Raw genomic sequence first — 27,444 nt, 5'->3', positions numbered from 1 at the left:
CCTATCAACAGTCGCAGGTAAATTCTTTTCTTGCACTGAGGCTTTGAACACGTATGCGAAGTTTTACTCTCTGTAGCCGCCCAACGAATAATTCCAAAAAAATTTACTTTCAATTGGGCCCATCTTTGTAATTTGATGTTTCCTACTCTTTTCCTTGTATTAAGGCCTAGAGTATATACGCAAAGATGTCAGTTTGTTTCATTCAGTGTAGCTATCTTGCGACCAATTTTACTAATTGCCTTAAATTAGCACTAACTCTGTACTTAGACATTTTCGACCAAATTCGAATTTCTTGTATTAACTATGCAAAGTTTGACGGTTTATCCCTGTACACCCTACCATATACACAGTGTGTTTACTAAATTTCAAGATTAGCAACACTGTAAGATAACCGCTACAGCCACCAAGCGGTTGTTCTGTGTAGCTTTTAGTACTGAGTGTGTTGTGCATTGTGTGAAGAATTCACGAACCTATGTTCCGAATTTTGTGAGTTACAGTGATTTCAGTGAACTGTGATTTCTTTGTTCGTCACAAATAGTAAAGTGGACGAGAGAGTAGCCGTCATGTTTTGTGTAAAACTTGGCAAAACAGCCACGGAGACCGTGGACATGATTCAAACAGCTAACAATGATGCTTTCTGGAGTGAACATTTTTGTGTGGAATCGTCGTTTTCGTGAGGGTCGGTCATAGACGACCTTAGACCTGGCCGTCCGGTACCCGTTCGAACTGACAAAAATGTAGGAAAAGTGCGGGTGAAGTTGGCTGAAAATCGTTGTCAGTCCCTCAGGATGATTACGGAGGACTTGAATATTGGTGCGGATACTCTTGGGAAGTTCGTGGAACAAGATCTACAGAAGAGGCGGATTTGCACCGTGTCACAAAACCATTGAAGTACAGACATTCTTGACAACAACAAATTCAACTATTAGCCCTACTCACCTGACCTGGCCCCAACAGACTATTTCTTGTTTACGAAGGTCAAAATGACGTTGAAAGGCAAACATTTTGACTCAATTTCGGACATCCAAAGGGCTGTGACGAAGGAATTCAACACAGTCGTACATGAGGACTTCCAGAAACTATACAGCCGTGCAAGTACCTGTATACAACAAGGAGGGTCATATACACCCTCCATTCCAAAAGAAACCGAACTTTTGAAAACAAATAGTACCACTAGTGCCATCTGTTGTAATATTTTACCGGTAGATGGCGTAGTCCCTCATTGACAACTGGTATAAATGTCATGACATTTGGATGCACGGCAACAAAGTTATTGCGTTTCAACTGTCAGTGTGTTGTGTACATCGGTCGGAAAATGAGTTTCAAACAACGAGCTGCAATTGAGTTTTGTGTTAAACTGGGTAAAACTTTTAGTGAAACGCACCAAATGCTACAAAATGCATATGGTGATGAGTGTCTATCCCGTACGCAAGTTTACGAGTGGTTCAAGCGATTCAAATCGGGTAGAGAGACGCTGGATGATGACGAAAGATCAGGCCGTCCCAGAACCGGATTATCGGAAGAAAACATCGAAAAAGTGCGTGAATTCATCAAACATAACAAAAAATCGTCGGTGAAAGTTATTGAAATGGAATTAGGCATTCCTCAAACAACCGCATACGGCATTTTGACCGAAGTTTTGGGCCTTAAGAAGGTTAATTCGCGGTTTGTACCACACAAACTCACCGAAGACCAAAAAGTTGATCGAATTGCGCATTGCAAAGACATCATTAAAAGTGCTCGGCAGGATCGAAACTTCTTGAAATCGATTGTAACTGGTGACGAGACGTGGTGTTTTGAATATGAGCCCGAAACAAAGCGACAAAGTGCTGAATGGAGAGCGCCGGATGAAGGAACACCCAAAAAACGTCGCTTGGTGAAGTCAAAAGTTAAGGTGATGCTGATTTGTTTTTACGATTCAAAAGGAATTATCCACAAAGAATTTGTTCAGCCCGGCCGGACAGTTACTGGATAGTTTTACTTGGGCGTCATGAAGCGTTTGCTGGCAAGAATTCGTCGTATTCGGCCCGAATATCGCGAAATCGGCAGTTGGACTCTTTTGGACGATAATGCACCATCACATCGTTCGCGACTTGTAACTGAATTTTTGGTCAAAAATCACATTATTCGGTTGCATCATCCGCCCTATTCACCAGACCTCGCTCCGTGCGATTTCTATCTGTTCCCGAAACTCCATTTGGCGATGAAAGGAATGTGGCACGTATCGATTGATGCCATTGAGAAAGCGACGACCGCCGTCCTAAAGACCATTCCAATAAAGGACATGGAGAAGTCGTTTGACAACTTGTTGGAGCATGCAAATATGTGTATCGATGCAGAAGGGGAATACATTGACTAATAAAAATGATTTGTTCCAAAATGTACATTGCTTTTTTTTTTTAACGTTCGGTTTCTTTTGGAATGGAGGGTGTATTGAAGATTAGCAGCCTTTCGCTGCTTAATTATTTTTGAGGCCAATCCCCAGATTTTGGCATTTATTCATAAGAAAATGAAAGTCTTAGAATTGAAACCAAACGCTGTACAAATACCCCCTGTCACCACAGTATGCAAATTATCTAATTTGTTACGCTCCTGACATATCCGATAGTCAGTGTTGCCAGCCTATTTACAACAGTATATATATATATAACGTTATTTGCTAGAGAATGTATTTTCTTAACGTAGATATAAATATCACTACAAGAACTGAGAAAAAGTATATTTGTTGTCCCTGATCTCTCAGCGCATGCCGATTGTCAGTCTTGCCACCCTATTATAATATTTTTCTTTCTTTTTTGATATTTTCTAGATAAATTTTATTATTACTGACAATTCTTATGATTCTTTGCACCCATCACATTATTCGCATCCAATCTGATACCAGTATATTTCCCAATATCGAAAGACGTCTGTTCTGTGTTTCATCAACCCCATGCATCTCATTTGTCAGTGTTATCAGCCTATTTCGAAATGAATTTTCTGAAAATTCTTTTGTAACATTCATAGTTTCCGCATGACGTTCGGCAAAAGTATTTCTTGCTAACGTCAAGAAAGAACTCTATGGTAGCCAATCCTGTGGGCATTAAGATTTCAGTGTTGCCAGCAAGAAAATTTTAAAAAAATGAACTGTGGTCAAAAATCATCACTTTGATGCGGAATTAACCACCTACATGTGGTGGACAAACACCGTGCTCATGGGTTTTCTCGGCGTTCTCCAGTTTCATCCCACTTTCTTCATTCCACCATTTCACTCATCTCTCATCATCACCGTCTCCTTTAGCCTCACCGGTATAATCGTGGGACGTAAAACTTAAAGATTTCATTTCATTTTTTAACCACCTTCATCTTCGAACTCAGAATCTAACAAGAACGCAGCTATCTCATTGTCGCTGACTGTCTTTTCTTTGGATGCCATAACTTACTGTTCCAATTAGCACTGAAGCACACCTTACTAAATGAAGCAAGACTCTCGTAAAAAAAAAAAAAATCGTTTAACAGTGCCTAGTTCAAAGAATCACCGGCAGTTGGCAGTACAACACAACGTATTATCGCTACGAAATATTCTCTATCATCAGTTCGATTAAAGTCGAATATCGCAGCCAAAAGTAAAAGTCATCAGATCGACTAAAGTCGAATTTCAAGGCGAAAGGGAGGGTTACTCTACACCAATTGTACCCACATCTGTTTCCTCTTAAGAGGCTCTATCACTGCGAAATTAAACTACCGCTAATTTTACACTAATTACGTGATATCTTCAAATAGATAAAAGATAATTGAAAAGTGGAACAAGACCTCCCTAGACAATGTTATTTTGCATGAGTTACCATTATCACGAGTCACCTAGTAGCTTTCCGTTTACAGTTATTTAGAAACGCGAAAATAAATGCCAATTTTCTAAATGGTTGGAAATCGAAAGCAGATAAGAGAGTCGTGATAACGGTATCTCACGTAACATAATATTGTCTAGGGAGGTCTTGTTCCACTTTTCGATTATCTTTTATCTATTGGGAGATATCACACAATTACTGTAAAATTAGCGGTATTTTAATTTCGCAGTGAGAGGGCCTCTTAAATATGGTTATTAGTTAAAAGTTTACTATTGTGCACAACATGTATTAAGGATTAAAAAAAATGACAACATATAGCTTTCATTGATCCCTTTACTCTTTTAATAAATAAAAAGAAAAAAAAATAAAACACTATCAGTCCACTCATGTCCATAAATTGTCAGGGAAGAGAAAAAGAAAAAAAAATCCAAAATCAGCAGCAACTGCTTTTGTCTTGTAATATAATAATAATCAACTTCCAATTCATTAACTAATCAAATACACTGTTTTTTTCTTTCTTTCTTAGAAAATATAAAGCTATTATCTACATACAGGGGAAAAAAAATCTGGTTTACGCTACATTTTGTTACAATTCTAAAAGATAAAAGTATACGTATATATATATGTATATTCAATATGAAGATTTTTTTTTTTCAAATTTTTAATAACAACAATTAAAAGACTTATTATTTTCATTACAAGCTTGATTTGATAATGAAAATAGTACATTTGTTTGTTGTAATATATATATACATATATTATTGTAAATCTGCTTCACCGAACAACACACTTCTGTTATTTTTAACACTACACAAACAAATTACCAACAATTCTACTACAGTGTTCCTCAACCTATGGATCGTGACCCAGTTTTTCGGTTTTCCGTAATATTGTGTTCGTTGTGCTTAATCCCTTGTGTTTTAGGTGTCATTTTATTATGTGCGTGCTGTAATATTAGGTTTTCACTTACTGTTAAAAGGACCGCTATATAGGGCACAGTTATTGTGCAAGCATGAAGATAACATTTACATTACTGATATATATATATATATATATATATTAAAAAATTGCCTTCTGGAACATTTGGACTGAAAAAGGAAAATTCTGATGTTCTGAAGGAATTTTATGCTGCTTCAGGTTGGCAACACTGACTGGAGATCATCATCTTTCCGATCTCAAAATACGATATGGAAATTGCAAATTGTTTATCTTCAAAACAAACACATGGATCCCTTAGGCCTGTCATTTACTGAGACAAGTATCCAGCAAAAACGTATATCTTTAATTGGACAAGTGCGCAGCTGCATAAGGGAGAGAGTGAATAACACAAGTGTTTCCTTTTTAATGATGGGGCAGAGCCTAATTAAAAGTTGATCTCCGGGAAGTATGTACGAGGTGACCAACTCTCAAGTAGTCAGAAAGAGTAGAAGTCTGATGAAGACATACTTATTCTGTTGAAACTGTTACGTGATTGTGTGTCATCTATCTATCTATCTATTATCACATAGCCTTGCTCAATGTGTTGTTTTGTTTAGTTTGAGAAATGTTTCATTGTAATTAATCTTGAGGATCAAAAATGTGAGAGAAATTATTATAATCATTTTTTGTAAGATTCGTTTCAATCTTCCAATTCTATAAAGAGACATTGCTGACGTACACACTACTGTTGAACGATAATTTTCGTTTAAAAACTTTTTGGGGATTTAACCACAATGATGACTTTCTTCAACATGAAATTCGTTTAACAGCGAGATCTTATTAGTCACACTAACGAACAGGGGAAGTTATGCTCCGAAACCGTATGTAAAAAGCAAGCTTTCGTGGATGTTTCAGGTAAGAATTTTTCTATCTTGTTTTAAATTATCTATTTGAATATTTAGTATGCATTCAATAGGATCTGATCGTAAGCAACCATGTATACTATCTAAAAAAGATAAGCAGAATTGAACGAATACGAGTCTAAGTTTTGTTTATTTCAAACCGAAGTATTAAAATTTCCTGCGTACTGTTGCGAAAATACGAGCATTAATGAAAAAGGTGAATGGGCCAGTGAAGTTCTGTTCTTTTGCTATCTTAAATTTAGACGATACAGATTTCGATTCAGAAAATGTACCCCTTGGGCGCCACAAGTTACAAAAGTAAAAATGGTGTAAGTTTACTATTTTTCGAACATAGTTATCGCTGTGCGAATAAGAATGTATGAACATCATACATACAGTTCAGATTTTGTATATCACTCAGAGGTACACTCTCCTAAATCGAGTTTACAGAGTTTTCCATGTTGTTCTAACCGAGAAACAATACCCGATACGAGCAATTCTGGCATGCGGTGAGTAGTGCACTAGTGTATAATACCAACTGGCATATATATTTCAACTAACTTATATACATGGTGTATGAAAACAACGACAACGTTTACGAGGTGATTCCTGAGACCGAGATAAGACAAAAAGTATAGACCAATCTGGATGCACAAATGCTTTCTTTCGGATGTATAAGCTGTTGAAAACGTGAAAAAAATGAACTTTAAAGGTCCATAGCTCCAAAACTATGGGGCCTAACGTAGTAAGGTCAAGACTTCACTTAGGATCTAATATGTGCCCTATCCAAAAATACAAGTTTCAGAATCTTAAAGTACTTACGCAACAATTTTTATAGAGGGAGTTTCGTTATGGGCATGTAATTTGAAGTACTCACCAACTAACCTCTACAAATTTTTTTGCGGAAGTACCGCAGGAGCCTGAAACTTGAATATTTCGATATGGCACATACTAGTTACTAGTTCCTATGGCATTACCAGAATCCACCGGGTTGTCACGGTCTTTTGTGTTATGGTACTCAAGACCATATTTCCTTATCTTCGCGTCAGACTCTGTTCTCCCGAGACTCTTGCTGTTTTAGAAACTTCGGTGTAGGAATGATAATCCGGAATAATCGCGGTTACATTAGTCGCAACTTTTCCTCAACATTTACCGACACTGATCGTCGCACGTAAAAAAGTGACCAAAGAAAATGGAGACCAAAGAAAATGTGGCTTCGGGCAGTTTCAAAGAATATTAATATTTAAGCAAAATAACAAGCATGGTGTTAAGAAAGCTCTGTAGAAAAGAAAATTGTGATTATGATCTGAACAGATTATGATCTAGAACCAAAAATTTGCTATTATCGAAAAAATAAAAAAAGCTTTCCCCCTTAGTTTTATCACATTGATCGCCAATTACGATATATGGGTCAAGTTCCAAAAAGGTTGAGAACCACTGGTCTATTCTAATGAAACAGACTAGCACTTCGCTGCTGTAAAAGACTATTTCTACTTTCACTATTAGATACCAATTGAGAAAATAACAAATTAAAACACAAGGTGAAGTGGAATTCCAATCTTAAGTTCTCACTGGATTCCTTTTAAAAACATACATTCGGCTACATGCCGTTCGTATATAATCACTGGAGTCATAAAAATGAAGTCATTATTTCACTAGATTTAAGAATTTATTGAATTGATGCAGGAAATGGGTGTATATGTGTATAAAAATGTTGCCCCGCGACGTACTCAAAAAACACTGTACATACATTCCATATAAAATAATAAGAACTGTTATCTTGCCTTCTGGTTGGAAATGTTTAGCTTCAGGTTTACAACTTTGAGAAAGGTTGTCAGCTAATACAGATATTGTCACAGAAACCAGTCGAATTAACATATGTAAAACAAAACAAACTCTTTATTCTGTTCTTCTTTAGTGTACTCTAAATTCACTGGACAATCATCAATAGTCGAATTTCTTTGGCCCAAGTTTTAAAATACAGGTAAAAATTTCGCTTCGCTGCAACATACACTATAACTATTATTTCTATTTAGTACAATTCTAGTTCATAACAAATTTACAAGGGGACTTACGGAAGTGTAACTCACCTATTTGAATGAAACTTTGCATACTTGTAGAACATCGAAAAATAATCGACACTTTTTTTTTTCGGCAATGGTGTGCGTTTAAGGGTAGAAATCACCCTTTGAACGTTAGGGGTAGTCTCCACGCAAGACAGAAACAATCATTTAATGTAGAAAAAAAAGTGCCAGAGCGGTTTTAAGATAGCTGATTCAGAATCTGACGTCAAAATTCAAAATGGCGGATCTAATACTGTAAAACTTTTCTCAATAAATTCATAATCATAAAAATTGCGGATAAATGAAGTTCTGACGTTGTGAGAGGCAAGGGGACTCACTTTAAACAAGCACTCCGACTAGTGAGAGGTACAGAGACTCACTTTAATCAAGCACCCCCTTAAAATGAGTACAGAAAGGGGTTTCAAATCGGTCTGCAACCTTATCGAAGTAACCCCCGCCAACTATAATTGTTCTTGGCTAACTGCAGAGCATTTCAAACCAGAAGACTTTTGGTAATTGTGATAACCAAATTGGATCTGCCATTTTGAATTTTATAATTTTGATGTCAGATTTTGAATCAGCTGTCCCCCGGGAGTATGTTTTCTTCTACATTAAATGATTGTTTTCTGTCTACCCTTGGAGATCACCCCTAACGTTCAAAGGGTGATTTCTACTCTTAAACTCGCAACATTGAAAACAAGTCGATTATTCCTCTATGTTGTACAAGTATGCAAAATTTTATTTAAATCGATGAGTTACATGTGCACAGGGCTTGGTCTAAATGGCTGCCTCAAGAACTTATAAATGTTCTGAAGAGAGAAAACAAAGAAGAGGTTCAGGAAGGTAGGGTAGGATCGACATTTATATTCAATTTACATACATTCTACATCTGTTATTGTTAGCTTCGAAATGAGACCATCATCTTCATTAAATTTTTTTCTTTGACGTAAGAAGAATATATTTCTGTATGTACAGTATCGAAAACTATAGCACAATTAAACAACTTACAATCCCTTAACTCTTTTATGTGTCCTGTGGTTCCTACTGTGATTTACAGATCATTTCAGCAAACAATTCTGTTGCTATCATTTGTCAGACTCTTAATTAAGGAACGTTACACACCCCACTCCTTTTCAAGGAAACAATAATATTAAAGTCAGAGCTTAAACTATTGGTCATGACGCAAACACACAGTGGCTCAAAATTTCACAATGACAGTTATACAAGGTGTTACAAAAATTTGTCACAACTGGAGGATTCTTCTCTAACATCTGGATAGTTCACATACCAGTTTCTTAGTGATGTCTTGACCCCACTACGATAGGTCTCATATTGGTGGAGCTGTGAAATGTTAAAGTTTACTTGTTTCACGTTTTCGGCACCCTATAACTCCGAAACTACCCACTTTTGAGCATAAGTTCACAAGAATTTTTTTTTTCTTATTTTGATGTGAGGAATCTGTTTTAAAAATATTGTGACAGTGACAGATTTTTGTAACACCCTGTATACAAATAAAACAAGGTAAGTCGCAACTACGTACGTACGTGTATTATATATATATATATATATATATATATATATATATATACAAATTATTTATAATTTTGAAGGGTGAATGTTGCTAAGTCTTCACTTTATCTGAGTTGTCAAATTTCACACACAGAGAGAAAATGCTTCATTTTGTACCTTCTGAAATGAGGACATTTGGTCGAAAAAATGTAAATGCTTTTTATCAGGCCCACCATCCTGAACGAGGCTTTCCTAAATTTTCCTCATTTACACTAGGCAAATGCCGTGATGGTATCTTATATAATGGTCCCAGGCCGGCTCTTTCCCAATTCCCCGGATAGTGTAGTCATCCGTCAGGCGTGACCATCGCTGTCGAAAGTCTAGAAATCTATAATTCCTACTCCTAATCTCTTGTAGTCCCTGGACAAGTGACTTACCTATTCTTATTTTGTTTTTAATGTGTGGCAAATGATAGAATCAGAATTGTACGCTGAAATGATTTCGAGTTCAGTAATCATTAGAATAGGAATCACAGAGCACATAAAAAGGTTAGCGGTTGTTAATGTTCCACACTATATCTGTATTAAGACAACTGATCAACGTTAGTAGCAAAACATATAACTGTTTATTTGCAAACATTTTTGCTGGTTACTACATACAGTTGACTCTCACACTGTAATTAACTCGCACTTATTATATCTGCATTAATCCTTTTTCTCGTTGCCATGGAAGGCAGTTAAAATTTGACTATTGATGATCGCTTAATAAATTCGTAATGCATTACAGATAACCACACTAAATATACGTAATATTTGGTTTATTAACCAGGTACCTAAAAATACAGGGTGGGCTCCAAGACTCTTGACACCAGAAGTTATCAATTGAGTACAACAGCAGTAACTAATTGACGCAAACATGTTATGACATGGTTGTAAGAAGTGATTTTATAAAGGATTTAAACCTTAATAAATTTACAATGAAGAGGAAGTTACCCAAGGATGAAAGTGTGTTCCTACTGATTATATAACAACATTTACCAAAAAGTGCTTGACTTAAGTAACGTAACTTAACCAACTTAACCTTGTACCTCGATTTTCTTCCTTCAATTATAATTTTCAATCTACGCTGAAATCATCTTCAGCAATGGTTTATGCTGCGTCACTGGATCCTTTCCTTTATACTTCCAATTGTGGTTTTTAGCTTTCCTATAAAATACGATTTTATACACAGTATTCCCTAAACTTTATTTTAGTTTCTTGAAAAGAACAAGTTATTGTAATACTCTTGTGTAAAATTGTATTTTATAGGGAAGCTAAAAACCACAACTGGAAATATAAAGGAAATGGTCCAGTGACGCAGCACAAATCGTGATACAAGGTAAGTTAACGTTTCTTCTGAACATGTACCCTACAGCTTTAATCAGTACATACGTGATTCAGTTATTTGTGCAGTGTTTTCCGCCTTGAGAATAATGATTTGTTTCTTTCTGAAAATACTACGGATCTAGAGGATTTAAAAGATCGTATTACTACTAAATTTGACAAATTATCATCTAATAGTATAGGGTAATATATTTTTCTGTGCTTAAAAAATATAAATTGTCTACTGAAAATGATGGAGGATGGTTAGTACATTTGATTTAGATAACATATCTTAAAGATATGATAGAACCCATAATAATTTCATAGTTCATAAATAATTAATTTCAAACGCATTTCTGCAAGTGTTTTCTGGCCCACATTATATGGGCTAATAATCACATTTCTAATTTAAAATGCGTTTGTTTCAAGATAGTAGGTATCTATGCATAACATATCTCAACTGTATACTCTAAGTAATACAAACCATTCAGAACTACCTATAAGAGTAAAAAAATATGTGATTCGTTTGGGGAAACACTGGGAATATGATTTAATGGGTACATTTCATTCTTTTAAATTTTACTATCGTACGAACAATTAATTCATTTACAACGTTCCTTGAATACGTCTCATGGACTCTGTGTGTATGTATGTAGACATATATGCATTTATATAAATAGAAGAAATAATTCATTATCACCAAATATGAATTAAAAAATAAAAATTTTTACTGATGGTAACAACTGTGAATTTACAATATACGAGCAGAACAAGATACCCACGAATGAAGGTTGTACAACATCCAAACTGTGCACTCTTGATCCACACCATCCACTATTAACACAGGAAGAAATAAAATTCTGTTCCTTTCTGGCTTCAGACGCTCATCTTCTCCCACTCGCAAAACACCATACACACGCACACCCACACACACACGCTTGCTTTGTCATTGTCCTTTTCTCCGAGATTATAAAGCTACGCAATGCAAACACGGAAAGCTATGCCTGAAACAAAGAGAAAAAAAGTCTGCATTAGATACATCATCATCTTCATTAAACACAAAACTGAAAACTAACAAGGAGGGCATCGTATTTGGCACACACAATATACGAGAGGCGTTCGGAAGGTAACCTCCGATTGGTTAAAAAGGAAACACCAAAGTAAATAAAAAGAATTTATTAGATACATCTGAAAACTACTTCGTTGCTCGATTTTTCAACATAGTTTCCATAAACATTGAAGCCACTTATCATATTTATGCATTGGCTTAGAAATTCCATAGCCTAGACTCTTGTGTCACTGTGTCATGCCAAACACAGTGCTGGAAATTTGTGGAAATTCATCGGAAAACTCCAAAATTGTCAAAGTCAATTTTCACGAACTTTTCGACATCAATTTTCTGGACGCATTCATCATTGACCACTAATGGCCTGGCACTCCTCATTTGGTCATGAATGTTTGTTCGTTCACTTTTAAATGAACGAATCCATTCACGAACAACTCATTCACTGATCACACGTGATCCATACACGGTACAAAGTTCCCGATCAATAGCTGCTGCCGAGTATTGTTTTGCCGTAAGAAAACGTATAACAGCTCACACCTCGCACTTGACAGGATTTTCTATTGCAACACACGTTTTGAGACGCTACAAAAGTGGAACTAGTGATCAGACAACCTTCACTCTAACACGGCTGGATGCAGACTGATCTACTGTGCATATTTGTGCAAAGACTAGCGCTGCCCGCACTACTTCACGCACAGTGACCAATCGGAGGTTACTTTCCGAACGCGCCTCCTATTACAGATATTCAAGCAACTTTTAATGATAAAAATAGTAAGAAAAGCAGGAATTGTGGTCAAAAAGTAGGATCACCAGTATACATCATTTTTACATATAATTACTGTACATACCTGGAATTAAAGAAAAAAAAAATCTAAAAAAGCTCGTTCCGTAATTTGCATAATGTTTTTAACTGTAATTGCCCAGAAGTTATCAATTTTGGCTATTTTGCTCGGGGCACATACATGAAAACTCGTGTTTTCTTCATCAGCTTTAGTTCAAGGTCAGCTTCCAGTTGGGGTAAGTCTCCTCTAGCACTTTGGGCAAGGAGAGGGAGAGATATGTAAAAATAATCGACATTAGTGTCGAATCCATAGTTCTTGAAGTAGCTGAGATTATAATACACTCCGGATAGCGTTAAAGTTCAAGTTCAGCCCCCATTAGTACCCCAGGGGGAGGGGGAATGGTAATATGAAAAAAAAAAAAAAAAAAAAATCAAAAGCGATCGACATTAGTATCGAATCCATAGTTTTCGGAATTCCTAAGTTGATTGGCGACACTCTCCATACTATTAAAGTCTAGGTTCTATTCTTGTCCTAATCGTCAATAGTCATGCCTATTCTTAAAGACAATAACCATAGCATTGCTAGCTAGTTCATATTTGATAGAAAAAGCAAAAATAATCACGAAAAATTAAAGAAGTCTATTACATTCATAAAGAGAAACCTACACTCAATTTAGATAAAGGAGACATAAATGTGATTTGGAGCAGTCTTTTTACTACGTATTTCTGTCGCCTGGAAAGTAGGGAAAAGCAATGAAGAGGGAACGGTGACAAGTAAGTGACCATGTGTTTATTTTTGACAGAAGACTTGTGGTTCACATATTTTAAATCCCTTTTATTCATTTTTTTACGTATCTATATTTCTTCCCCATGTTTTAATTCTTCGAATTGTTAGTAAGCTGAAGATGGAATAAGAGGCTTCCGAAAGCGCTACTTATAATATTTTGTTATTATTGCATAGTGAGTAGCGGCCTTTTGCTTACATTTCTTTGTTAACATAAAATTTTGTTTGAAAATGCGGTGCAGATCCACTCACGAATATAATTACGTGATAACACATTGAACAGAGAGAAAGGTTTTAAATTGAGATATACTTGGAATATTTCAATACAATAATAATAATAAAAAGAGAACAAAAATAATAATTACGAAAATGGTTATATATAAATTTGACTGATACTATAAATTATAACAATATCTAGTTGTTTTATACTGAAATACGAGGGTGGATTGGAGAGTTCGTGGCCTAACTAGGGAGGAAGCAATTATTTTATGTTTGTGTACATTAGCTGCGTAGCTATGTTCGTTGATAGTCAGTGTGTAAAATTTCATTTCTTTATTGTTTCAGGTGAGGAGTTTATAAGGTGCTAAGTCAGCGAAAATGACGGAAATTTGTGACATGGGAGAAAATCTAGCATCGAGCTGTCATTACGCACCCGCATAAAAAGGGCTTAACACCTCAGGAATTTCACATGGACACAGAAGAGACATTAGGAGACACCGCGCCCTCATATTCCATGGTGAAAAAGTGGGTAGCTGAGTTTAAGTGTCGCAGAAACAGCACTGAAGAGACACCCCCCCCCCCCCCGTAGTGGCAGGCCTTAAACATCGACCATTACAGATAATGTCCATAAAATTTGTGACCTGATTTTGAATGACAACAGAATCAAAATCCGAGAGATACCTGAAACTGTGGGTATGAGCGAACACAAAACATTATCCTAAACGAATTAGGCTTTTCTAAGGTGTCCATGAGATGCCTACCCAAGTTGCTTTCAATTGAACACGAACACAATTGACTCACCCTTTCCCGTGACTCAAACTGTTTGAAAGTGACCCGGAGGACTTTACTGACAGATTTGTGACTATAGACGAGACATGGGTACACCATCATAAACCGGAATAAAAACAACAATCGAAGCAAAGGGAACGACCTGGATCTCCTGTCTCAAGAAAACCAAACAAGTTTCGTCGGCAAACAAGGTTATGGCATAATTTTTTTTATGATACTAGGGGCATTATCCTGATTGATTTCTTGGAAAAGGGAAATATATCAATTCTGAATACCACTACACCCTTCTGCGACGTTTGCATGAGGAAATCAGAATTTAAAGGCCTGAATGTTGCGAAGAAAGATGTAGTTTCACCAGGACAATGCGCGCGTTCACGCGCCCTTTGCATCCATGGCAGAAATTCATTACTGTGGGTTCGAACTGTTGCCGCACGCGCCCTATTCGCCTGATGTGTTCCCCTCGGACTTTCACTTGTTTAGAAACCTGAAAAAGTTTTTCGAGGGTCAGCGATTTTCTTCGAATGCAGAGGTGAAAAGTGCTATACTGCGATATTTTGCAGAACTCGAGGAATCATACCGGAGAGGTGACGTAAATATATCTCTGCCGAGAGGCACTGCCTGGAAAAACAGAACATAACTTATTCATATATTTTCTAATTTTGTAGGTCAGGCCACGAACTTTCCAATACACCCTCGTATAAAATGTAGCAATTTAAATTATACCACAATTATTGTAGAACACTGCTCAAATTATCTGAACTCTGATGATAAGCGCAGTTAGTGCGTTTGACACGTAAGTTAAAATAAAATAAACAAAACACGGATAGAACCAAAACAACTTAACTTTTTAAATTAATGACTGATTAGTTTAAAGCCAAATGACACCCTTCTCCATTTCCTAAGTTACGCAGCAGAGGCAACAATAGCGATAAAAGAAAAGAGGTCTCAGGATTCTAGACAAGAGTTTGGACTTCAGTAATGGTAATTATTTATTTACAACTGATGCAACAGAAACCTTTACGGAACTTTTACTGTCCTTAGACGTAGTCAGGAGCCAGATGCAGATATTGTACAACATTGCTGAAACAACACAGAAAAACTACTATTGACTCAAATATCAATGCATCCACCCGAAAGAGGTCCGACACTATGACATTCCAGCGAATTTTAGACTTCCAAACTACGCTATGCGTACGTGTCGGAAATCTTGCAGAACGGCTTTGCTTGTCCGTCCATCTGTTGAGAGGTATCAGAGCAAAATTGATTAAGAGAGATCGAGAAGCGGTTCTATTACAATCAATTCAACATCAGAAGAATCGTTAACCTTCTATTGAAACCAGGCTTGTGACACGTGAAATCCCAACCACATGAGCTCCCGCCGGGAATCGAACAAGTATCCCGTGCAGAAGACGCACATGCCAATCATACACACAACGAAGAAGCATCGACCATTTTTAAGTTTCAGAACTCATAGAACAAAAACTGTAAAAGATAATGATAAGAGGATTGTTGGAATCGATTCGATTCAGCATCTTAAGAAAAGATTCAATCTTCTGAATGTCTGTACTAAGATCGGAAGTGGTAGAAATTTTCTATTTAACCGATTTCATCTGAAATCATCCCACTAATGCAGCCGGAAGTTATCTTTTCTGTTTCAATACTGCATTCGCATAGTTTGGAACTCAACTGTAGTTTCATAACTGTCAAACACTTATATTTTTTTGTGTTATTTCAATATTTTCAGTCATTTACATGGTGACATTAAATACGAGGGCGATTCAGAAAGTAATGCCTCCAAAGTGATACCTTTATTTGTGTTTGACAGATAACACCGATACAGGTATCAGTGCAAAGCTTGCAATGTCAGCTAGGAATGGTAGCTTCATTTTTCAACATAGTCCCCATTACGGGCAACACACTTGGGCCAACGCGAAACAATGTTTTTCATGTCGTCGGCGAAGAATTGTGGTGGCTGTTGGCGACACCATTGCTCGACTGGTGCTTCCACCTCTGCATCACAACTGTAGTGTTGGCCCTTAATCTGGCCTGCAGGTGCTTTAGGGTGTCAAATTAGACATCTGAATTCAATGACACCCCCTGTTTCAACTGGACGTCACCACTCGATGTCATGGATTGCTCCATTACTCTGGAACGAGAAGAGAGAGGAAAATGAAACAAGTGATATTCTGTAGCTTAAACATCAGTGCATTAATGATAAATAGTTCAGAATGTTTGCAGTACTATTGGCCCAGTAGTGGGCTTGGATACATTAATTTCTGAATCATCCTCGTAATTAGTTATTGAGCGTATGGAACACATAATAATACCAATTAGAACTAATATGAATATGACAGCTTTTACACCACAATTGTAATAATAATAATAATAATAATAATAATAATAATAATAATAATAATAATAATAATAATAATAATAATACTTCACAGAAAAAAAGGTCTTATGCTTAAACCCCGGCGAAGAGTACCCGCGGGAAGTACTTGAAATATCGGCAAAAAATACATAAAAGGAACATACTCAGGTTAGTTTTAATTATTACTGTTATCACTAAATACTTAATATGCCTGTTTCTTCCCAACGATATATATATAATTTTTCTAATTTTGTATTCCACCTGAAGACGAATTACAATGGTAAAACGATTTGTTCATTTCTGATCACTGACTAAATAAATAAATAAATAGTAACAAAATCATAGAAAGCTCGATCATCAAAACTGCAATAAAATACTATTTGCTCTCAATTTACTACTTCATCCGTAATATAACGTTTGCGAAATAACTGTGTTATATGACTAGGAAGCAAATGGTTAAAATTCCGAAGCAAGTACATAAACATATTCTTTTCTTTCCATCTAAATGAACAGGGATTTTAATCAGCCAATTGGTCAAGTATAAACAACAGGTGTGTTACAGATGTCTGGAAAAGATAAAACACAGGTGGGAGGGTAATTAAGTCAGGGCAGGTGGCAGACAGATGACGCCCGGGGAAGTACGACTCAGGTGGCTACCCAAGCACACAAGGAATTCGAGTACTTTCACTTTTAGTATAAATATCTATGCTCTAAGATATTTCTTTCAGTTAGTGTCTAATGAAGACAACGTTAAGTTGTCGAAACCGTTACACTGTATTTACTCTGGTCAGAAGTGTTTATTATTACTTCAGTGAGATCTATTTTAATAATGAAATGTATCTAGTATGTGTGCATCCTATACAAATATTAGGTCTTCATTTCAATGAATAATAATATTACAGCTTGGGCTTTTACTTTTTAGTTTTAGTCATACTTTCCCTCCCGCTTCGAAATGAGCAGAATATTTCGCAAATTAGGATATTTGTAGGACGGTTAGTAATAGAATTATTAAGATGTATTCTCATTGTATCTTCAAACTCGATTTTCAAATTCTGATATCAGGTCAGAAATGTTTCTACTGTTAATTAAACAAAGTATCTCTCACCTTTTAAGTATAACTCCACTGTCTAGATTAAAAGTCATTGGTGTTTCATGTCCCCTGAAATAATAAGAGCATTTCGTAAATGAACATTAATTACAAAAAGAAAAAAAAATCACAATACATTGTAATATGAACTATTTGAAGAGCAATCTTGTTAATAAACGTGAAAGGCACTAACTTTTCTCCTACAAATTATCATCTATGGTTTTAACACTTAAGTATACATGTTAACGGGGATTCCTAGCTTTTCAAAAAAACTGTCTAAGACTAGCTTTACACTGGGAGCTGTGGCGCCCCCCCCCCCCAGCTTCCTCTTTCACTTGTTTGTGAACATACATCACGCTGTCTGTTTCTGATGAGCTGTTGTTGTGGAAATATTATGTTTGCGGGGAAAAGCCGTCACCGCGTGTTCATTTGTTCCTATTTTTTATAATCGTACTATACTTTTTATACATATAATTGTGATCAAAATGGAGTGTAAGGAAGAACAAAGACGTGTTTTCGAAAAAATGAAATGAATTTTTTTTTTACATCCCACGATTATGCCGGCCAGGCTAAAGGAGACGGTGATGATGAAAAATGAATGAAATGATGGAATGAATAAAGTGGGAAGAACCCCGAGAAAACCCAGGCACACGGTGTTTGTCCACCACAAAGTTCACGAGGCGCGAGCTGGGATCGAACCAAGGACTTTCATGCGCCAGAGGTGAGGCTTCATCACTGACTCACCGCGGCCCTGTGTTTTAGAAAAGTTTGAAAAATGGTACTCGAGCTTATGAGCATAGGGAGCTTCGAAATTAAGGACAATCTCCGTCACTGCGTCTAGTTTCGTTGGAAAAACTCCATGCAGTTGTTACAATTTCAACCACATCAGGCAATAAGCTTTTCGGCGTACCTACAATATAAATTAAGAAACTTTTTTATGTCCTTAAAAAGAAATATATCACTATATCTGGAGCAAAAATAAGTGAATAAAATACTATTAAAGTAGAAAGTTTTGAACAGTTATTCTCAGATTGAGGAAATTCCCGTACTGCGTGTAGATTTGATGTAAACAGGGCGTATGTGTCTAAGTGTTAAGACATTCTATTGAACGTCAAACTTTTGCTGTCAGGATTGTCAAAACTAAGGTAAGAAAACGTATTGAGTACCTGCTCAGCTTAAGTGTTTTTATTTATTACTGTAAACATTTAATGTAACGCCGAAAATGCCGGAACCAATACACCATGCTTGATCCATTCTTAGTTTTCTTTAGGGCAATAAGTTTATGCTTAAAAAAAAAAGGGTTCGCTGAGAGCGAAACAATGGTTATTGCATATGATTTGCCAATTTATTATTCTGAAATGGAAATTATAAATTGCTTACTTAAATTAATTTTAAGACAGTATTTTCGGTCTTTCGTCAGTTTAGGCACAGACGTTTGTTGAAACTCTTTACACCTATCAGTGAGTTCTTTCCGTATACAGAGTAGTGAGGTCTAATATTGTTGTGTTTGTTTATATGTCACTGCAAAATACATTGATACATTTACATTAAAAACCATACAAACATCCGAAAACGTTAAGATTCGTTCATGAACTTATCCATTTAGTCGTCCCAATCTTGTTTGATGTGTCAATATACAACAATTTTGCGTAGTTTTCAAAATATTTTTGTTACTACTACTAGCTATTTTCAGTGGAAAAGAAATTTTCGGAGAACGTATCTCTGTCAATGTTTAAGTACTGACTAGATTATTATGAAATGCAACTGAAAATCCATATTTAATTAATTAATTAATTAATAATAATAATAATAATAATAAAAAGCTAGTTACTCAAGTCGAATGAACTGTTTCTGTTAATTATTCAGAACAGAATTTAATTCTGTCATAACAGAATTATATTTCTGTTAATTATTTGCAATATCGTTCTCATATGTGTTAGAAAGACATATTCTGCCAGCGAAATTTCATTTTTAAAAGGTATATGTAAAGGTTGAGAGCGTCCGCCACTCACTTTAGTAAAAACTAATATCACCTGTACCGTTTCGGTGTTTTATGAGATCTTCCTCGGCAGATCTGAGCACCTCATGTGCAACACCTGTTCACTTCTTCAATTTTATCTAGCACGGTAAAGAATGATGGAACACGAAAATGATATTTACTAATATATAAGACAAATATATTAGTCTTGAACTATATAAGACAAATTGCTTAAATGAATATAAAGATCTCACTCCTCGGTAAGTATGTTTTATTCGCTTCTTTCTAAATTTTTTGCAGTAAAATCCTCTTTTTTTGAAAGTCTTAAAATCCTCACAAGGACAATGGTTGTGCGTAAGCTGCCACGATCTGCTTAGGAATGAGCATAGTGAATAGCACATCAAATATTAGACTCAGAAAATAAATGAGTAGCTATGTACTTTAAAAACCAGTGTGTGTGAACTGACGGGACAGATGTCAGAAATTTCCCCACTGACAAAACTTCACCCCTGATTAAAAAAAACATCCCTAGCAGGGATAACTTACCCTTTAGAATTTTCTCTTTTAGAGTTGATTTAGTTTAACGTCCCGTTCAGTAGCGAGGCTATATGAGACGTGGATCTACTGATTACGTGGAATCCGAACCACAGTAGTCATGAAGGTAAAAACAGGGACCAGTTTCTATTTTGTGTAACCAAACCAAACAAAACAAAACAAAAAACCTTTATTCGCGTGAAACAAGTTAACTTTCGTAAAATTGACTTTCCGTTTCCGCAGATGGGTTTCATAAAAGTTTCAAAAATTTTTAAGATAAAGTTTACAAGCAAGCAATTGCTCGTATTAAGGTATACAGGGCGTTCCATAAGTGTGTCAGAATATTTTAGGAACAGATTTCTTACGTCAAAATAAGGAAAAAAGTTCACATGGACCTATGCTCAAAAGTGGATAGTTTCGGAGATATAGGGTGTTGAAAACTTGAAACTAGTAAACTTTAAAAGCTTACAGCTCCACTACTATGGGACCTATCGTAGTATGGTCAAGACATCACTGAGGAACTGGTATATGAATATCCAAACGTCCATGCTTAAGAATGCTCCAGTACTTGCACACCAATTTTTAGAGAGGTAGGCGGAGACTGATCAAGTACTCCCAAACAGCCTCTCTAAAAATGATTATGCAAGTACTGGAGGTTCTCAAAGATGGATATTTGGATAGTTCACATACTAGTTCCTCAGTGATGTCTTGACCCGACTACGATCGATTCTACAGCAGTGGAACTATGGACCTTTAAAGTTCATTTTTTCACGTTTTCAGCATTCTATAACTGCGAAACTATGCACTTCCGACCACAGATCCATATGAAGTTCTTTCTTATTTTCATGTGAGAAATCTACTTTTGTTACATGTGTTACACCCTATATATACACATAATTTATAGATAAGGTAAACCATTTATCTTGATACGCCTTTGTAACTTTTAATCTAATATATTAAAAAAGTTTATACCATGCAAATATCGGCACGGGAACATTATTTAATTTACTCTGAGATAGCGCCAGGGTAACAGTGTTACCAACCTAACATAAAGCTGTATTTTTTTTTTCAAATACCACTACCTCAAGTTATTACACATCTCGAAAAAAAAAAGTTCCGCACTTCCCGGTGGATTACACAACAAATCCCACTGTACAAGAAATGTAGATTCACGAATAAAACCGTATATATCGCTATTGAATTAAATCAATAAGTGATAATGCTACAGCTAGTTACCGTAATTCAATAGCATGTACATTAAATACTTACTAAAACTGTACTCACTTAAAAACGCTGAAAATTTCAAAGAAAGTTTTCACTAACTGTGAATTAGTAGCTTTCCGAGTTACCTGTTAAGATAAAGAAAACTTTTTAAAGATGAAACAACAGTTTAGTTAAAAGGTTACTAGAAGAGAGTATATTACAGACACAGGGAAAGGCAATCACTGGTGCTATCGATCGTCAACAACAACCATTTGCTGAAACGTAAACAGTTAAATAAACACAAGGTCATCATAAGTAAGTACAATTTTAATAAGCATTAACAGACAATTTGGGCGCAGATATGTGTCAGGATGATTTACTTATCAGTCACTGTATGTGCTGGATGTCCTCCCTGCTTAACCGTTATACGTATAAATATAGCGTACCAACGTGTCCCGTAGAAACTACAGTGCAAACGAATCTCTGTTAGGTTGCCAGTAGAAAGCACGAATTACAGCTAATCGAGGAAGTGCAAGGCCGTAGCAGGTGGGCCCGCGCGGTAGCGCATGGGTGCATCCATAGGGAGCGGGTGCGTCAGCGTCGGTGGGCATAAGGGTATCGAGTTTGTTGCGAAAGGATAAGTTGAATTTAAACGCTCCACGTTGAATAACAAGGGAAGATGCCATTACTCTATTTCCCTTGTATTTTTTTTCTTTAAATTTAAGTACTTGTGGCTCACATCTGTGGAACAAATCCGACGATTATTGTCGATAACAAATTCTACGTAGTCGAATTTACCTTGCAGCTGATGTAAAAAAGTCATCTTTTGTTGAAATATTGTGCAAAAAGACACAATAATTAATATAATAATTTAATTTAAAGACACAGTCCTCCAGTAAAACACCACTGACGCTCTCAGAGTTTGTGGTATGAAAATTGTACTGGGTAATTTGGTATTGATTAAGAACAGGTGTTCCAGTATGTAGAAATTTTACAAGAGAAATTTGTTATATTAGAATGGAAGAGTATGCTATTTATATTCCTTAGGTGGATAATAACGAAGAATTTTTGGGGAGAAAAAATTCCAATATTTCATTAACAAAAGCATTATGCGATGCCTATGATAAATATATTTTGCTTTCTTTTGTTTGGAAGGTTTACGTATCGTCAGGTATACAGTCCAAACCAGTACTGAAAAACTATGTTTCAATGAATAGTTATGACACTAGCAACAAGAAATGAAACAACTGATGCTTTAGCGTGAAACTATCCGAGATCACATGCAACAAACCGCGATAGGTGCAAAACCAAGTATGGGGACACTACATGCAAACAAACTAGCCACTTTACTCTAACAAAATTGAATGTAAAAATAGAGACCGTCCCAAAGACTTCGGTATAATAACCCTATTCTACGGATCTGCAATTCCTTGCTCAGGCTTCTACAGAGTATCTAATAAAATTCCAAAATGAAATTTCGGGACCTTTACTTTACCAAACCATAAAATTTCGTAACATTCTAAAGAGGGAATTAGGCCGAATTTTCAGCATGCGATAGAAGCGTGTTTTGCTGGCGATTTGGTAGCGTCTAAAGCCGACCATAGATATTTCTTGTGGTGAATTTTTAAGTTTTATAGAACATTTTTTCAGGCTGTACTTATATTTGTACAGATAAAAAAAAAAAAAAAAAAAAAAAAAAAAAAAAAAAAAAAAAAAAAAAAAAACAACCAAAAGCTAAATTTCGTGACCGATAGACACCCTGTTATTTGGTCCCTCGTGAAAGCAATCTACTAAAAGCTCTTAACTTTATTAATTTTATTCTTTACTCAGTTTGAGCCTAATTTTACCCACAAAACACTGCAGGTGTGATAATCAGGGTTTGAAAAAACCCGGGCATTTTTAAAAAACCCAAAACACCTGGGCCCATATGAGTTTCTTCGGAATATTTCAATGTCTGGGGTAAAAATGTTAAAATATGATTTATATTTCAAGATTGCCATTGTAACAATTTTCCATTCACTGATGTTTAGAAAAACGGCAACCATTTTGAAATGTTACATTGGATCGCCGAGAAAATCTATATAGCAAATTTAGAATGTCTCGTGCTTCTACTCTCAAAATTTCAACCTAAAAATCCGAAAATTGCACCCTGTAGTGTGGATACTCGATATTTTGAAAAATGGTCGCCATTCTGAAATTTTACGTTGGATCGCCGCCAATATTTATATAGGAAATTTAGAGTATCTCGTGCTTGTACTATGAAAATCTACACGTAAAGGACCGAAAGTTGTACCCAGTAGTGTGTTTGGTACAGGCACTTTTTTTTTTTTTTTGGTAAGTAGCCAATTTTTTGTTAATTTAGATTATCCCTGGATGCGCTCATGCTATTATAACCTAATATATTAATTTAAACAAAGATATAATTCATGAGTTAGAAAATAAATAGTTTATTGTTGAAGTTAACTTCCGATGCTTTGTGCGTTCAATTACTGGAATTTCCCGAGCACTTGTTTCAAGACGGTTCTTTCCCGAAAATGCAGTTTTCTTTACTGCACATTGAAACTTCCACTAATACGTTGAAATAGTAAGCGTTACGTGGTCTCCGGAACTCAGAGCATTATGCTTCTTAAATTTGACAAGAATTTTTACCCTATTGCTGGTGTTGATTCTACATGAAACCATCTAATTCGTTTATAGGAAGTCTAAAATCTGATAAAAATCACTTTCAATATGATCACCTCAGTTGTACCAATAATATACTAACAAAAAGCCCAAAAATCCAGGTTGGTCCAACCCGAAAACACCCGGCGTTTTTTCGGACTGGGCCCACTTGGGCAAACCCTGGTGATAATCATAATGATTATACCCTCCTGACAGAAACCTGCATCGAGAAATGCACAGTCTCTTATAAACGATGCTTTTCTTCAAGAGTTGATTTTATTGGACGTACACACAATGATTCTCTATTAGAACACTTATTCTTAATCTGCACCGATATTTTGTGGAAAAGGAATAAATCCAGGGTGCTGGTGTAGTTTTGGCGCATCACATTTTGGAAGATTAACAGGTAAAATTCAATTCTTTGCAATAAAAGTCACGTTTATAAGGAACAAATTTCTGCAGGTAACAGAAAAAAATACAAAGTAAAAAATAAATAAAATAAAATAACCTGTCAGTTTTTCGTCCCACGGTTATGCCGGTTAGGCTAAAGGAGACGGTGATTATGAGAAATGAATCAAATGGTGTAATGAAGAAACTGGGAGAAAACGGGAAAACCCATGAGCACGGTGCTTGTCCACCACAAAGTCCACACGGCGTGAGCTGGGATCGAACCAGGAACCCAGGCACTGGAGGTGAATGCTCTACCACTGAGCCATCGCGCCCCCCGTAATACAGTTGTATTTTATGTTTACAAGTGTAGGGTTACTAGTGTAAAATCATGAATAAAATAAGTAAGTCATATGAAAGATGACTCTATTAGATGGTATTTTCCACCGGAAATGTACAGAAGCTGTATTTTATGTATACAAGTGGAGCGTCAGTAGTATGAAACCATGTACAGTGCTATTAAAACTCATATCATTGCCAAATGTAACTTCTTTTCACTACCCTCGCTAACGCGCACACCCACCATTGCTGACACGCCTGATCCCTTCGGACGCAGCCGAGAGCCCAACAGCTTAGCCCTGCCCTGACTCGGTTAGATAGCATTCGAGCATTTTAGTGGCCACCTAGCAGTTTTTTTTTTTTTTTTTTGTACTGTAGATTTATGTCACACATTCGGAAGCCGTATTTATAAGCAAATCGTAAAAGAATCGTAATTCTTCAACAATTACTTCTGTTGGTCCCCTTGAATTTTATCTATGGCACAGAGATATTTTCATGTCGCCCAGTACAAATGTTTTAGGGGACAATAACAAGGAAATTAGTGAAAAAATTATTTCGAGTGGTGTGCCAAAAGTAAACCTGCACGCATTATTCTACCTTCAACTGGAGACAAGATATGTACCGCCTAAACCCATGAAATATAATACAAGGTGTTTGATATGGACGTCATGATGTCTTTGTTGGGAAGGTTCTAGAACACAGGTCTCCCCATATAGATTAATAGCTAAGTTGGTTCTTTTCTGTACCAAATTAAAAAAAATTTAATTCACATAGTATTGCCGAGCGAGCGTCAGCGAGTGAAGGCGGGTTAGAGCCCCGCAGGGCACGTTATTTTCCGTCTTTATTACGGCTAAGTGGGAAGGGGGACCTGTGTTCTAGAACCTTGCCTGTCTTGTTTGATTTTTAAGATTCTTACCCATGTGCTATACATACCTTCCCATTCACTTATTCCACAACACTACCTATCACACTATAATTACTAAAGTCTTTTTATCACACATCAATATCAACGTCACTATTATCAGAGTTAGAATTCGAAGGAGACTTTTCATCACCAACTAACAGCGCAGCAGGTACTACACTCGACACCGTCTGTAAATTTAGAGTACTTGAAGGACTATACAGGGAGGAGGTTCGAACCAGCTGAGTGTGAACGCCCAGCACCTGGAGAGGGATCGCTGTGTTCAAAGTCTGCGTCATATCTGTCAGTTGTGGCGCTGGCTCGAATTGATACGTCTGTGGCTGAATAACGGTAGGAGTGGAGTTTTGGGTGTCATGTGCTGGTGTCGGAATATGAAGCTGGATACTGTGCAGCTCTGGGATATGGGGGCGGACTTTTTTGCCACCTGGCCGATGGGGATTGCGGCAGCCTCTGCACCGGCATTCCACACAAGCCTTAGCTTCTACGTAACAAGGGCATCGCTGACCACAACAAGTTAACTTCCCGGGAGTAGCTGTTGCATTTCCACAGCGACAGCCTTTCTTCTTCGTCTTGGGTTTTGCAGGTTTCACTTTTGGTTTCTTAAATCCTACTTCAGTTTCTAAAAAGTCACTGGTTGAGCCATCTGCAGGAGCTTTTCTTTTGATAGTTATTTTGTTTCCACTGGCGTACATAACAGAATAGAGAGAGGAACCATTGGATACTGTCTTAATAGGAGAGTCCAGGTTGGGTGGTGGCGTCCCAGCTGCGATTTGTGTTTGTGTTGACGTACTGGTTGTTGTGTAAACACACGGTAAAATGCTATACGCTGACTTCGAAAGACCCGCTGTACTTTTAAATTCATCTTTAAACCCGGTACCTTCATGAATTAAATCTAACAGACTGCATGTACCACCGTTAGTTGTCACTGATGACAGCTTACGGTAAATTGCTGTACTAGTAACATATTCACACAACTTTTTGTAACACTGTAACAGAATCCTTAATTGAACGTTTTCCACATATTTGTCATAGTCCTTGCACCAACTACATGACGGTTTCAAGTTTTTCTTTCCTCCTTTACACGATTTGCAGACATGATGCTGGCAGTTAGTTTCAGTTGGAGTATACGGTTCTATTAACAAATTACCACAAACAGTACACGATAATGATTGCCGCAAATAAGGAACAAGACGATATAGATCTGTCCATGTAGATTGGTCTTCTGTATCTGCTTGTAAAACTAGTCTGCAAGTAGATACATAGAGACTTGTAGCGTTCATAATTTATTACACGCAACTGTACGACACTTCCTTGATTCGCGTTCTTGTTTACACCAAACAAAGAGTTGCAGCTTCGCTTCCCAACTTTCCTCCAGAGGCCATTGTTGCCCGGAAGTACTACGTGCCTCAAGTGAGAAATAAGAAAACGGAATTCAGTTTAGCATGTGTGATAGTCGGATTATTGCATTCTTATATTAGGAAAATATAAATTTTCACATTTCTGATCAGACTCTAGATCATAATTGATTCCTACTTTGCTTTAAATTTATTGATCAAGATTATGTTTCAAGGTTGCATTTGCGTGCAGCATAATATTTTGAAGTTAGTAGTATAAAACAAAAGCATTTGCAAATAAACAATATCAGGAAAAGGATTATACCTTGTAATACTAGGCAAATAGGATAATTACATAACAGAAGATAGGCTACTTTTTTTTTTAAAAAAAAATATATATTTATATATA

The 27,444-nt window shown here is 36.4% G+C and overlaps 1 protein-coding gene across 1 annotated transcript; it reads right to left on the bottom strand.

Annotated features, from left to right (window-relative positions):
• Window positions 1–4,988: 4,988 nt before the first annotated feature.
• Window positions 4,989–27,118, bottom strand: LOC145684437 (uncharacterized). Its single transcript, XM_081756819.1, has 3 exons — window positions 25,713–27,118; window positions 17,696–17,749; window positions 4,989–11,584 (listed from the first exon to the last, which is right to left on the bottom strand). The coding sequence occupies exon 1, from the start codon at window positions 26,979–26,981 to the stop codon at window positions 25,773–25,775; it is 1,209 nt and encodes a 402-aa protein (XP_081612945.1). The 5' UTR covers window positions 26,982–27,118; the 3' UTR covers window positions 4,989–11,584; window positions 17,696–17,749; window positions 25,713–25,772.
• Window positions 27,119–27,444: the final 326 nt, after the last annotated feature.

The sequence above is a fragment of the Thermobia domestica genome, chromosome 4 (genome assembly GCF_964235325.1).
Source record: "Thermobia domestica chromosome 4, izTheDome1.hap1.1, whole genome shotgun sequence".
NCBI lineage: Eukaryota > Metazoa > Arthropoda > Insecta > Zygentoma > Lepismatidae > Thermobia > Thermobia domestica.
The sequence above is the reverse complement of the archived record's forward strand: the minus strand, read 5'-3'. Positions and strand labels throughout refer to the sequence as shown.

Coding starts and splice junctions, on each gene's coding strand:
- LOC145684437 (XM_081756819.1), bottom strand. CDS start 26,981: ATGAACGCTACAAGTCTCTATGTATCTACTTGCAGACTAGTTTTACAA.